The following is a 13,715-nucleotide window of genomic DNA, read 5'->3' on the forward strand; positions in this document are numbered from 1 at the left end:
AAATACTCGTAGGTTGTATGCAAATATTATACCATTTGATATAAAGAGCTTGAATGTTTGCATACTTCTATCTTCCTGTATGATCTGGAAATACTTTTATAGATACTGAAGGATGAATATGTCTTGCTTTTAATAGTATGTTTCTTTGCTGTTTAAAATGTCATGGCCATTCTATGCAATGATATATTTCCACTGAAATATATGTCATTCTGTAACTATGCTACTTTTTCTCTGCTCCATAGAGAAAATATCATTCTGCAAAAGAAGCCTATGAACAAATATTAAAGAAGGAAAACGTGACTTCACAAGTAAAAGCAGTTATATTGCAACAGATAGGTACCTAGAAGCTTATTTTTTATGTATTACATTAATTTGAAGAACTTTTCCATTTTAGGAGGTAACCATACTTTTTAAAAATTCATTTCCATTTATAAAAATGTGTTTTTTAAAATGACATGTATTACTTTAGGATTAAATTTCACATGGATACTTTTTAATGTTTTCTAAGTACATCACTTGTTCTTTTTATCCACAACTAGTAAACTTATATTCTTTAAAATATTAAGTGTAATGCTTAGAACAATTAACTTCACTTAGAACCACTAATTCCTTTTTTGTGTGTGTGTGTTTGTGGGTTCCATGGTAGGGTCTCATTCTGGCCCAAGTTGATCTGATATTAACTTTGTATTCTCATGGTGACCTTGAACTAACAGTGATCTACCTTCCTCTGCATCCTGAGTGCTGGCATTAAAGGCATATGCCACCACGCTCAGGTAGAACCACTAATTCTTTAAAATTATTATTTGTATATAACATTAAAGAGAGTATCTTCATCTACTTCTAGTGGGCAACCTTGTTTTGTGAGCCTCAGAGGAGCCTCCTTGTCCAACAATTCTACCACAGGCATAGCATTTTCCTGTGGCCTCTTGGAACAGCATTATCCACCCATTCAGGTTGCTTCTATTAAAACTCTGTGTTATATGACTATATTGCACATATATTGTAATACATATATACACATATATGTGTGTGTGTGTATATATATATATATATATATATATTATAATATATGTACAATATAGTATTTTATATTACAATAGATACATATATTGTAATATATATTTTACAATATATGTACAATTATATATATTATATATACAATATATGTACAATTATTATATATATTATATATATATTACAGTATCAATTTTAATTTATAGGTATATGCATGCACTTGCAGGTATATGTGTGTCTACATGCGTGTATGCATACTTGCTACATGCTAGAGCCTCTTGATGCTGCAAATAAATGCCAGACATGTGTACCATTTTGAGTCTTGATTTACATGGGTACTGGACAATTAAACCTGGAATTAGCACACTTTTTATACAAGTGTATTTATTTAACTGCACTCATCTCTCTATCCTGCTTTTTATGTTGTTACATTTTTTAAATTACCTAACAAATGATTTGGTTTTCACATAGTTTTTAATATGATTAAAGTTTGGTTAATATTTTCTCCACCTCCTCCTTTTTTCCCTCCCATCTTCATCCGTGCTTAATCCTATTGAGCCCTAGTATTCCAATACACTAATTTTAGTATCTCTTTTGTTCTGTTTTTGCTTCTTCTTGGCTTACTCCACTTTTCCTCATACTTCATGACCACTTTTTACCTTGTTGACCTCTTTGATTCTCATTCCAGTGTATATAAAAATCCATATATGATCCATGTAATCATCTTTGTAATCAATCCATGTGTAAGAGAACATGTACTGTTTGTCCTTCTGAGTCCAGTCTTACCATATGTCTCCATATTTAAGTTTTATTTATAGCTGAGTCAATTTTCATTGTACATATATACATATGTATAGATAAATATATGCCATTTATTCATTATCCATTAATTATTTGATGCACAACTGGACTGATTCTAATTCATAGCTATTTTGAAGAGAACGGCAACAAATGGCTGAGCAAGTATCACTAGTAAAGAGTATAGTCACTGAAGAATTATGGGCAAATACCTCTAATTAAGGAAATACTTTATTTATTACTTATTTGCAAGCAGATAGATAGATAGGTAGAGAGAGAGAGAGAGAGAGAGAGAGAGAGGGAGGGAGGGAGGGAGGGAGAGAGGCAGAGACAGATGGAGGGAGAATATGTATGAATAAGAGAATGGGCATACTAGAGCCTCTTGGCATTACAAAGGAACTCCACAAGCATGCAACACTTTGTGCACCTGGCTTTTACATGTGTAATGATAATCAAACCTGGGCCATCAGGTTTTGGAAGTGAGTGCCTTTAGCTGCTGAACCATCTTTCTGGTCCCGATTCTCATAATTTTTAATTCATAGGTTGGATGCACCATAATATGGATCTGCCAGGAGACAAATCTACCAAAGAAAGCTATGCTATTCAGTATCTTCAGAAGTCTTTGGAGGAAGATCCTAATTCTGGTCAATCATGGTATTTCCTTGGGAGGTAAGACCAGATACTTGTATTGCCTAAAATGTGGTAAAATGTCATATACTAGCTATGTCATTAGCATTTTAATTTTAATAATAGTGGAGGTTTATCACAAAAATGATTACTTTTGTATGTCTTATCATGATGTTACTTTGCTCATTTCATTTTTTTCATTATGGTCTTTGATGATGATTTTGAAGCAAGCTAAAAAGACTGACTTTTTTAAAATTTTAAATGAGAGAGAGATTGAGAATGAGAGAAAGAACTAGCATGTCAGGGGCTTCAGCCACTGAAATTGAACTCCAGACTCATGTGCTCTTGTGCAAATGTGTGACATTGTTGGGAATTGCATTAAATGTATGGATTGCTTTTGATAAGATCGCCATTTTCACAATATTGATTCTTCCAATTCAAGAACATGGATTGTCTTTCCATTTCCTAATGTCTCCTGCAATATTTTTCTTGGTTGTTTTAAGGATTTTCACTGTAAAGATCCTTTATTTCCTTGGTTAGGTTTATTCCAAGGTACTTTATTATTGTTCTTCTTATTTATTATTATGTTGATGCAATTGTGAATGGGAATGGCTCCCTGATTTCATCCTCGGGGGTTTGTTGTTAGCATATAGGACTGATTTCTGTGTTTTTATTTTGTAGCCTGCTAGCTTGTTTTAAGTATTTATCAGTTCTCACAGTTTGCTGGTAGAAGTTTTAGGGTCCTTTATATATAAAATCATATCATCTGCAAATAATGATAAGTTGATCTCTTCCTTTCAACTTGTAACCCTTGTGTGTGTGTGTGTGTGTGTCCCTTGCCTTATTGCTCTGGCTAAGCCTTCTGGTATATATTAAAGTGGGGACAGTGGACACCCTTGTCTTGATCCTGCTTTTTGTGGAAAAGCTTCATGTTCTTCTCCATTTAGTATTATGTTGGTTGTAGGTTTGTCATAAATGCTCTGTAGTATGTTAAGATAAGTTCCTTCTATTCCAAGTCTGTAGCATGTTTATCATGAAGGGATGTTGGATTTTATCAAATGCTTTTTCTTCATCTAATGAGATGATCATGTGATTTTTGTCCTTCAGTCCATTTATATAATGTGTTATATTTATTGGTTTGCATGTGCTCAGTAATCCCTGTATCTCTGGAATAAAGCCTGCTAGGACAGGGTGAATAATCTTTCTGATATATTCTTTTTTTTTTTTTTTTTTTTTTTAATTTTAGTTTTTTGAGGTAGGGTTTCACTGTAGCCCAGGCTGACCTGGAATTCACTATGGTGTCTCAGGGTGGCCTCGAACTCACAGAAATCCTCCTACCTCTGCCTCCTGAGAGCTGGGATTAAGGGTGTGTGCCACCACACCCAGCATGATATATTCTTATATTTTGTTTGCCAGTATTTTGTTGAGATTTTTTCACAAGGGAGATTGGTCTGTAATTTTCTTTTTCTTTTTTTCCCTTCTCTCCCTTCCTCCCTCCCTCCCCCTTCCTTCTATGTTTCTCTGGTTTTGGTATCAGGGTGCAGCTGGCTTTGTAGAAGGAGTTTGCTAGCATTACTTACTTTTCTATTTGTTGAAAAGTATGAGAAGCATTGGTGTTAATTCTTCCATGAAGCTCTGGTAAAATTCACCATCAAATCTATCTTGGCCTGGACTTTGTTTAGTTGAGAGAATTTTGTGTTTTTCGAGGTAGGGTCTCACTCTAGCCTGGACTGATCTGGGATTCACTATGTAGTCTCAGGTTGGCCTCAAACTCATGGTTATCCTCTTATTTCTCCCTCCCAAGTACTGGGATTAAAGGCATGTACCACCATGCCTGGGTAGTTGGGAGAATTTTTGATACCTGCTTGAATCTCCATACATATTATAGAGCTATTTAAGCAGTTAATTTCATCTTGATACTTAATTTAGGCAGGTCATGTAAATCAAGGAAATCATCCATTTCTTTCAGATTTTCAAAATTACTGGAACATACATTCTTATACTATGTCTCTATGATTTTCTAAATTTTCTGATATCTGTTGTAATGGCATCTTTTTCATCTATAATCTTGTTAATTTGTGTCTTTTCTCTCTTTCATTCAGATTTGCTAAGGGTTGATTAATCTTGTTTACCCTTTAAAAGAACCATTTTTTTGTCTATTGATTCTTTGTATTATTTTCTTTGTTTCTATTTCATTAATTTCTGCTGTAATCTTTATTATTTCTTCCCATCTACTGATTTTTGCTTTTCCTTGTTCTTCTTTTTCCAAGACCTTAAGGTGAAGCATTAGGTTGTTTACTTGTAATCTTTCTAATTTCTTAAAATGGGCACCTAAAGCTATAAATTTCCCCCTTAGGACTGCCATCATTCTGTCCCAAAGGCTTTGGTATTTTGTGTTCTCATTATCATTTGACTATATGAATTGTTTGATTTCCTTATTGACATATATATCACTTAGTAGTGTATTGTTGAGATTTATTTTCTTTTTCTTTTTTTCCCTTCTCTCCCTTCCTCCCTCCCTCCCCCTTCACTATGTTTAATTTAATTCACTATGTAGTCTCAGGTTGTTTAATTTCCAGGATTTAGTTTAGTGCTCTGTAGCTTTTCTTGTTGATTTATCATCAATTGCATTGTGATCAGGTAGAGTTCAATGAATTATTTCAATTTTTCTGTATTTGTTAAGGTGTGCTTTGTGTCCTAATATATGGTCTATTTTATAGAATGTTCCATGTGATACTAAAAAGAATGTGTCTTCTGCAACATTTTGTAAAATGTTCTGTAGATATCTGTTAGGTTCATTCGAAGACCATATTTAATCCAGATGCATCTCCTTTTTTTTTTTTTTTTTTTTGCCAGGATGATCTGTCAGGTAATGACAGTGGGGTATTGAAGTCACCCATTACAACTGTGTTTAGTGTTGTCTGTGAACTTGGTTCTAATAGTGTTTGTTAAATGAAATTTTAAGCCCCCATGTTAGGTGCATATATCTTCAATATTGTAATGTCCTCCAGGTGGAGTGTTCCTTTAATCAATATAAAATGGCCTTATCTTTCCTAACTAATGTTGATTTTCTAATAATCTGCAGTGTTCTTAGACATGTGAATCCAACTTTATTGTCTGTATTGTAGTTTAAGGTACCAGGTATAGCTTTTATACTCCAAGAGAAACTGCAGAATTTACCCTAGATGTTTATTTTTGCCTGTTAGTCAAGTGTTGTAGTAGAATGAGTAGAACCATTACTGGCAAATACTAAATTTCAACAGAGCAATATAGACATTCAACCAAAACCAGCACAGTGTATTATACAAGCACAAGGATCAAACTGAGCAGATAATCTAATAAAGCCAAAGTCCCTCAAAGGTGTGTGTTTCTCCTAACCCTTAATCCTGTCAACTATTAGGTTGAGATTTCCAATCTGAAATGTTTTCCAAGTCAGCCTGGGGCCAGTCAATTCCTGCCTCTGATAATGACAAAAAGACAGAGACCCCCCCAAATCAGGAAACATCAGAGGCAACAGTAGTCATCACCAAATTTCAGCTTATTTGAGAAGAGTAAAGCCTACTGTTGCAGTCCGGTTCTCATTGCTGTTAGAAATCACCCAACCAAGAGTAGCTTTTGAGAAAAAGAGATTTATTTTGGCTTACAGGCTCGAGGGGAAGCTCCACGATGGCAGGGGAAAACGATGGTATGAGCAGAGGGTGGACATCACCCCCTGGCCAACAGAAGATGGACCACAGCAACAGGAGGGTGTGCCAAACACTGGCATGGGGAAACTGGCTATAAAGCCCATAAGCCCGCCCCCAACAACACACTCCCTCCAGGAGGCATTAATTCCCAAATATCCATCAGCTGGGAACCTAGTATTCAGAACACCTAAGTTTATGGGGGACACCTGAATCAAACCACCACACCTACTAAGAATATGTCACTCAAATGTACTCATAATCATTCCCAAGATGGAAAGAGAGATTAGCACTTCCAGTGCAGGCCTGTTTGCTTGGCTTTGCCCTTTCCTTTTGGGATGGCCTCCAAGCACCAGTGATAAATGCTCACCTTGATTTTTCTTTGTGCCCAGTGGCCAGGGATGAATGAGTTATCTGTACATTCATGGGCCTATCAATTGGGGGATGGGCAGCAATGCAAGGTTCTGCTCAGCTGGTCACTTTTGTATTTTCCTTCAGTAGCTGTTCAGCAGCTCACCCCTGCTGTTTTCCTAACGTTTCTTAAGTTTGTTAAGAGGTTGATGTGAGTAGAAAATCCTTTCATTTTTGCTTCTGCTCCTGTAGCTCTGTGCCACTGGGCAGACTTGTGAATTGGGGCCGCTTTTGCCTATGCCAGATTCTGGCCAGTTTCCTTCTTTCTGTCTGCTCTCTTCTCTACCATGGTTGATAGTAATTAATACCTTTACTTTTCCATAGAAGAGTGTAGTTTTTGGTGTTTCTGTTTATTTCTATCCTTAGGCTGCTTTGGTGTGGCTGGTATGCCAACATTTTACCTGAAAGTAGCAACTTGCCTTCTTTTTGAAAGTATTTTATTTATTTATTTAATTGAGAGAGAAAGACAGAAAAAGGCAAATTGAAAGAGAATTGATGGGCACACGAGGGCCTCCAAACCATGCAAACGAACCTTCTTCATCCCTTCTGATTAATGTGGGCTTGCAGTGTAATTTGTAAGATGTTATGATAGCCATTCCTTCACTTTTCCATTCTCATTTACTTTCAGTAATTTTTAAGAATCTTTTCACTCTAACATTGTCTGCCTTTCATGGTGATATGAATTTTTTGATATCAGCAAAAGGATGGGTATTGTTTTCTTATCCATGATGTATGATTCTGTCCTTTAGTTGGGAAGTTGAGACCATTAATAACCTAAAATAATTGAAAAGTTTCTCTGAGTCCCCATCATGTTGATTACTGTGAGAAGTTTCATGTTTTCTTCATTTTCATTTGCTTAACATAATTATATCTATTTTATACTTTTTTATTTTCTGTTCTGTGTTTTTATATTTTATTTTATATATTTTATTTGGCTTACTAGAGAGAGAAAGAAAGAAAGAGAGGGAGAAAAAGGGCATACCATGGCATCTCACCACTGGAAACAAACTCTAGACATATGTGCTACATTGTACGTCTGGGTTTATATGTGTACTGAGGAATTGGACCTGGGTCCTTAGCCTTCACAGGCAAATCCTTAACTGGTTAGCCATCTCTCCAGACCCATGTTGCATTCTGAATATATTGATTCATCTTTTTCAGTGTGAAGTATTCTATCCAGTGTCCTTTAGTGCTTATAAATTTTGTTAGCCTTTTTGTCAGGGATTTTTAACTTTATTTTATCATTTTGAAGAAATAACTTTTTGCTGGGTATAGTAACTTCAGTTTGCAGTGATGGTATTTCAATATTTGAGGTATATAATTATTAGGACTTTTACCACAGTTTATGTTATATGGGTACTTGTTATGATGCTTGTGGTTTCTTTCTATTCTTTCATTTTTTCCATGTAATGTGGACTTGCTGTATTTAGATTTCAGTTTTAAAAGTCTTGTTCAGTTCTGTTTTCTGTATAGGGTAGTTATGATGGTCTCACTTGGATCACTGGAATTCTCTTTTGGACTTTTGTGATGGTTTGGGTTGCTGAAGTGACTATAAATGCTGAAACTCAGTTTGTGTCCTAGTGCAATGTTCAACTTTTTCTTCCTTGTGTTGTCTAGAGGATTCCTGTGGAGATTTTGACTGATGGAACTGACTACTAGATATCACAGTGTTGGGTTGTGTTTGTTCTTGTGCAGTGAGAAAGAATTTGTTCAAGTACCAGTTATAGATGGATCATAATGGCAGATTGTTTAGGTGCTAACTGTCCATCTCCTATTATCATTGGTAAGTTTGTGTGTGGAAAGATTAGTGGAGAGAGTATTCTCACCATTCACAATTATGTCTGTAAATATTCAGTGGTTTTTGGTAAGAATCCATTGCCTAATTTTTTTCGAGTATTTCTTATTTGAATATTTCTTTAATATTGCCTTTTTGAGTACAAACTGACTTTATTTATTAATTTTATTTTATTATTTTAATTATATTTAATTTAATTATTTTATAATTTATTTATTTTTAATCTCTAGATGCATGTGTTACCATGTGCATCTGGCTTATGAGGGTTCTTGGGAATTGAACCTTGGTCATTTGGCAGAATAGGCAAGTGCCTTAACTGCTAAGACATTTATGCAGCTCTTGTCTATTTAAAAAATTTTTTTATTGGATCCCTATTGCACAGCAAAGTGCTTTGAATTTGACTGTATTACTGAATATAATGGAATATCATGGCAAATTTTAGGCTTAGGGCTAGTAATATTACCTTAATCTTTTTCCTTAAAATATATATATTTTTGACAAGCCCTGTCACTATTGTTTATGCTGACCTGTACTGTTAAGATGGCCTTAAACTTGATGGTTATTTTCCTTTATATTGGGTTATTGGTATAAGCTGCCATACTTTTCTGTCTCTCCCTCTCTTCCCACCTCTTTTCTCAATTTAAATTTATTTTAAGAAAGCATGAGAGACACAGCTTTTGAAATTGTACACCAATATTACTGAGTTTCTGTAAATCCCATTCTGACCTTTAATCCTTTCTAAGTTCCAAGAATATAGTTTTATGTTATATAACATTGTGACAATTAACTCTTTTAATGGTACAATAAGGGCCTTTCAATGTTCAGTACAATTTTTCTGGGAAGTTTGTGTTTGAGGTTACAATAAGACTGAAACTTCAGCATCAAAGGAGGAATTGTGATGAATAGGAACACCCTTCCAGGAAAAGAATATTCTCAAACCAAATCTGTGCATGTACCTTTTCTGCCTTTAATTTAGTCTTTAATCTGAAGGTATTATGGTATAAAAAGTAAAAAGTAGTACTGCAAATAAACTGGCAAATTTGTATTTTCACTGCAGGCATAAAATGAAATTAAACTCTATTCTTTTGCCACTTTTTTAAAAAATAGGTTTTCTACCTAGTTTTACCTAGAACATACTCTGAGGTTTCAAGCTGGTCTCTAAGTCATAGCAATCCAATATGTCCTTATTGAGTGCTGGACTTAAGGGTGCATGCCATACCCATGTCATACTCAGCTTCTTTTCCCACTTTCTAACTCCTAGTATTTGTGTAACACAAGGAGCAGTGAACCTGAAATTCTGGTTATACTAACACTAGCTCCTTCAAAATATATTTTAAGTATCACACACACATAAGTTGTTACTACCAGAGAGGGCTGTATAGTGACTATTAAGAAGTCTTTCCATGATTTCTTTTGATCCAAGAAGATTATGTTACAGAAATGTTGGTATCTTTTTAGAATAAAAGGTTTTGGTATTATTATTTAATCATAAGTTATGTAATAAGGCATAATGAAACATGCTTTTATGATTATAAGTTCAGTAATTATACATGTTTCAGTTATAAAAGGATAACAGTACTCTTATTTATCTTAATTTGTAACATGGATTGATTTTTGTTATTATTATTATTTTTAATATTTTTAGTGGGCATTGTGGAGCACCCCTTTAATCCCAGGACTCTATTATAAGAATTGTTGTGCTTGGAAAAATGTAGACTTTTATTATTTTTTAAAAAAACAGTTATTTGAACCATGGTACTAACTCTTTTTTAATATTGGCTTAATACTGAGCTGATTTTCATGGTTTGAAATTTCTATATCAAAGTGAAGTCTGCTATGTTAATTACTTATATTCTATTGGTCATATTCAGACTCTTTTACTTGTATCGTGTTAGAGTTGAGAAAATTTTTGTTCTGCCTCTCATTTGACACATGTGGGATATAAATCCAAAGAAATGACATTTTTTCCAGTGGTTTGAATAGTTAATTACTGTCTGAGAGTACATCCCAGGCTTATTGAGTACATATTGTATTATATCCAATTCTCCCAGGGGAATTTAAATAAGTCTGTGATAGAATAACAACATCAAAAGGTTTAATCATTAGTTTCAAACATCTGTGTTTGGAAATATATATATAGAGGTCATTACTAATCATGGGAGTAATTTATGGAAATAGGTATAGAATTGGAATCATGAACATAGGTATAGGCAGGGGTGGCCTTTTAGTTATATAGAAAACCAGAAAGATTGAGGTGTTACTACATAAACAAGTCTACACAAGTATGTATGAACAAGCTTACTGGTACTTTTGGTGATTTTTGGGAGCTGATGCAGGCTGATGCAGAGGCAATAGTTGGTGAGCATGCAAAACTAATCAGAGTTTCATAGTTGAGAGTTTGTTGGGAGTTTATTGCACTAGTGAGTAGAGCCTCAATATTGACCAGGTTGTTTTTATGAATAGCTTCTGTGGTGGTTTGACTCAGGTGTCACCCATAAGCTTAGGTGTTCTGGATTCTAGGTTCCCCAGCTGATGGCAATTGGAGATTAAAGCCTCCTGGAGGTGATGTATTGCTGGGACCGGCTTATGGATGTTATAGACACTTTCCCCTTGCCGGTGTTTGGCACACACTCCTGTACCTATCGTCCACCTTATGTGGGCCAGAGGGTCATGTCCACCCTCTGCTCATGCCATTTTTTTCCCTGCCATCATGGAGCTTCCCCTTGAGTCTGTAAGCCAAACTAAATCCTTTTTTCCCCAAAGCTGCTTTTGGTAAGGTGATTTCTACCAGGAATGTGAACCTGACTGCAACGGTAAAGTGGTACCGAGGAGTGTGATTGCTGCTAGACACCTTACTGTGTGGCTTTGGCCTTTTGGAGCTGATTTTCAAGAGGACTGTGGAAGGATTTGAAACCTTGGCCTAATAGACACCTTGCAGTGCTGTAAGTACAGCTTGATGGACTGTTGTGGTCAGACTTGAAAGGCCTGAAAGCAGTAAGAACTATGCCTGAAAGCAGTAAGAACTATGGAATGTGAGGTTTGGCTTATGAGGGTGAGAAAGAGCTTTGCCTGGACTGGCTTAGCAGTTTGTGTGGGAAGCATGCTCTTATGCATGGGTCCTGAGAAGTTGTGCAGGGCTGCTTTGCATAGAAATGGACTGGTGTGAGCAGAGGGATATGGCACAGGAAGAAAAAACTTTGGGTGAACTGCTGCCCATTTGCTGCAATAGAGAGATTAGAGCCTTTGAGATAGATTGGGCCAGTTTACCTGCATTGGGGCAACTGGAAGAATGTAGACTCTTTTGGAGGGGCATGAATGCTCAAGAAGTGTCCTATTCTTCAACCTGTTTTATTCCCCTCTGGATTAACAAATTGGCACTCTACCTGTTATTGTGCAGTATAAGAATGAAGGAAAGAAAGGGTCATTGAGTTTGCAACACAGTCTTGTGTTTTGGAAATGGCCATGGGCAGTGTAAAGTAGGTTTGCTGGATGTCTGCATGGATACCCCATGGGGCCATGAAAATGAACCTTGGATTACAGTGAAGTCCCAGTGGAAATGCTGATATCACAAGATGGCTGCTACCCTGATGAAGTTTTCCAAGACTGTGAGTATCTTAGCTGGAGAGGTGGAATTTGAACTCCAGAGACTTGTTGCTGGTTAGAATTATTAGACTTGGAGACTTGTCACTGGCTAGAGTTGTTGGACTTGAAGCTACAGAGTTTGATGTTTGCCCTGATTATTTTAAATCTTGTATTGCTTGAATATTTCTTTACTATTCCAAGTGCTATCTTTTGCAGTGTGAATGCTTATTCTGTGCCATTATCGGTTTTGGGGTATTTTTGGAGGGGCAGGTATTATGACTCAGTTAATACATCTTGGACGATGGGGATGGATGAACATCATTGGAATTGATAAAAATTATGGAGATTTTTAAGGTTGAAGGAATACATTGCATTTTACATCATGTATGGTTCTCAGTTCCTGGTGTCCAGGTGCAGAATGTGGTGGTTTGATGCAGGTGTCCTGCATAAACTTAGGTATTCTGGATGCTAGGTTCCCCAGCTGATGGCAGTAGGAAATTAAAACCTCCTGCAGGTGGTGTATTGTTGGGGGCGGGCTCAAGGGTATTATAGCCAGTTTCCCCTTGCCAGTGTTTTGCACACTCTCCTGTTCCTATTGTCCACCTTATGTTGACCGGGGGATGATTTCCACTCTTTGCTCATGCCATTGCTTTCCCTGCCATCATGGAGCTTCCCTGTGAGTCTGTAAGCCAAACTAGATCATTGTTTATCAAAGCCTGCTCTTAGTTGGGTGATTGCTATCAGCAATGCGAACCTGACTGCAACAGCTTCTGTGCTATAATTTCTGAAATAGGTTTCTGTTAATTAAATTTTCTGGGCTGGAGAGGTGGTTTAGTGGTTAAGCACTTGCCTGTGAAGCCTAAGGACCCTGGTTTGAGGCTTGATTCCCCAGGACCCACGTTAGCCAGATGCACAAGGGGGCACATGCGTCTGGAGTTCATTTGCAGTGGCTGGAAGCCCTGGCATGCCCATTCTCTCTGCTTACCTGCCTATTTCTGTATCTCTCTCTCTCCCTCAAATAAATAAATAAAAATAAAATATTTTTTAAAAAGTATTGCCTTTTCTTTCTTTTATTATCTTGAGTCAGTTTTCCCAAGAAACAAAATGGATGACTCTGTTAATATAGTAAATATTCTTCTAGCATGTAATAATATGAACTTTTGTTTTAAATAAAAATTAGAATTTTCTTTGAACTTGCACATTCTGTCTACCTTCTGATCTTTTGAAATTAACTTTTTCTTGACATTTTTCTTCTCCCTGCCATTGTCAGTCATATAAATGCACGTTCTTCATTTGCCTTCATCATATTTTCATACATTTACTGGTTTAGCTTTTCTTAAAGTTTATGTGTAGTTGTCTTGTTATGTATCTCATGTCTATTTTTTCATATGTGCAAATTCCAAATCAAAGCTTATAATGTAAGAACATTTTTAAGCTTCTGTATCACATACTGTTCTCATTTACCTATCTGCACCTTTACTTTCCATCAGAATTTTCTATAACCTATTGTATGATATTCTTTCTGTTTCTTGACTTTTTTTTTGTTTTTTTTTTTAATTTTTATTAACATTTTCCATGATTATAAAATATATCCCATGGTAATTCCCTCCCTCCCCATGTTTCTTGACTTTTTTGAGGGGGGGAATCAAAGTAGGGTCTTGTATCCCAGGCTGACCTGACCTTAATCTCAGGCTGACCTAGAACTCAGTTATCCCCTACCTCTGTCTTCTGAGTGCTGGGATTAAAGGTATGTGGCACCACATCTGGCTAACCTCTGTTTTTAATATGGAGGAATGAAGTTTTAT

General features: G+C 36.0%; 1 protein-coding gene across 2 annotated transcripts in view; it reads left to right on the forward strand.

Moving 5' to 3' along the window:
- LOC123457186 (histone demethylase UTY-like) overlaps positions 1-13,715 on the forward strand; it is a 220,854-nt gene that overhangs the window by 131,270 nt on the left and 75,869 nt on the right. For both annotated transcript variants that reach the window (XM_045141187.1, XM_045141188.1), the window contains exons 9-10: positions 243-336; positions 2,355-2,481. In XM_045141187.1, the coding sequence (XP_044997122.1) occupies positions 243-336; positions 2,355-2,481 (221 nt within the window). The remainder of the gene's footprint in view (positions 1-242; positions 337-2,354; positions 2,482-13,715) is intronic.

The sequence above is a fragment of the Jaculus jaculus genome (assembly GCF_020740685.1).
Source record: "Jaculus jaculus isolate mJacJac1 chromosome Y unlocalized genomic scaffold, mJacJac1.mat.Y.cur SUPER_Y_unloc_2, whole genome shotgun sequence".
NCBI classification, from domain to species: domain Eukaryota; kingdom Metazoa; phylum Chordata; class Mammalia; order Rodentia; family Dipodidae; genus Jaculus; species Jaculus jaculus.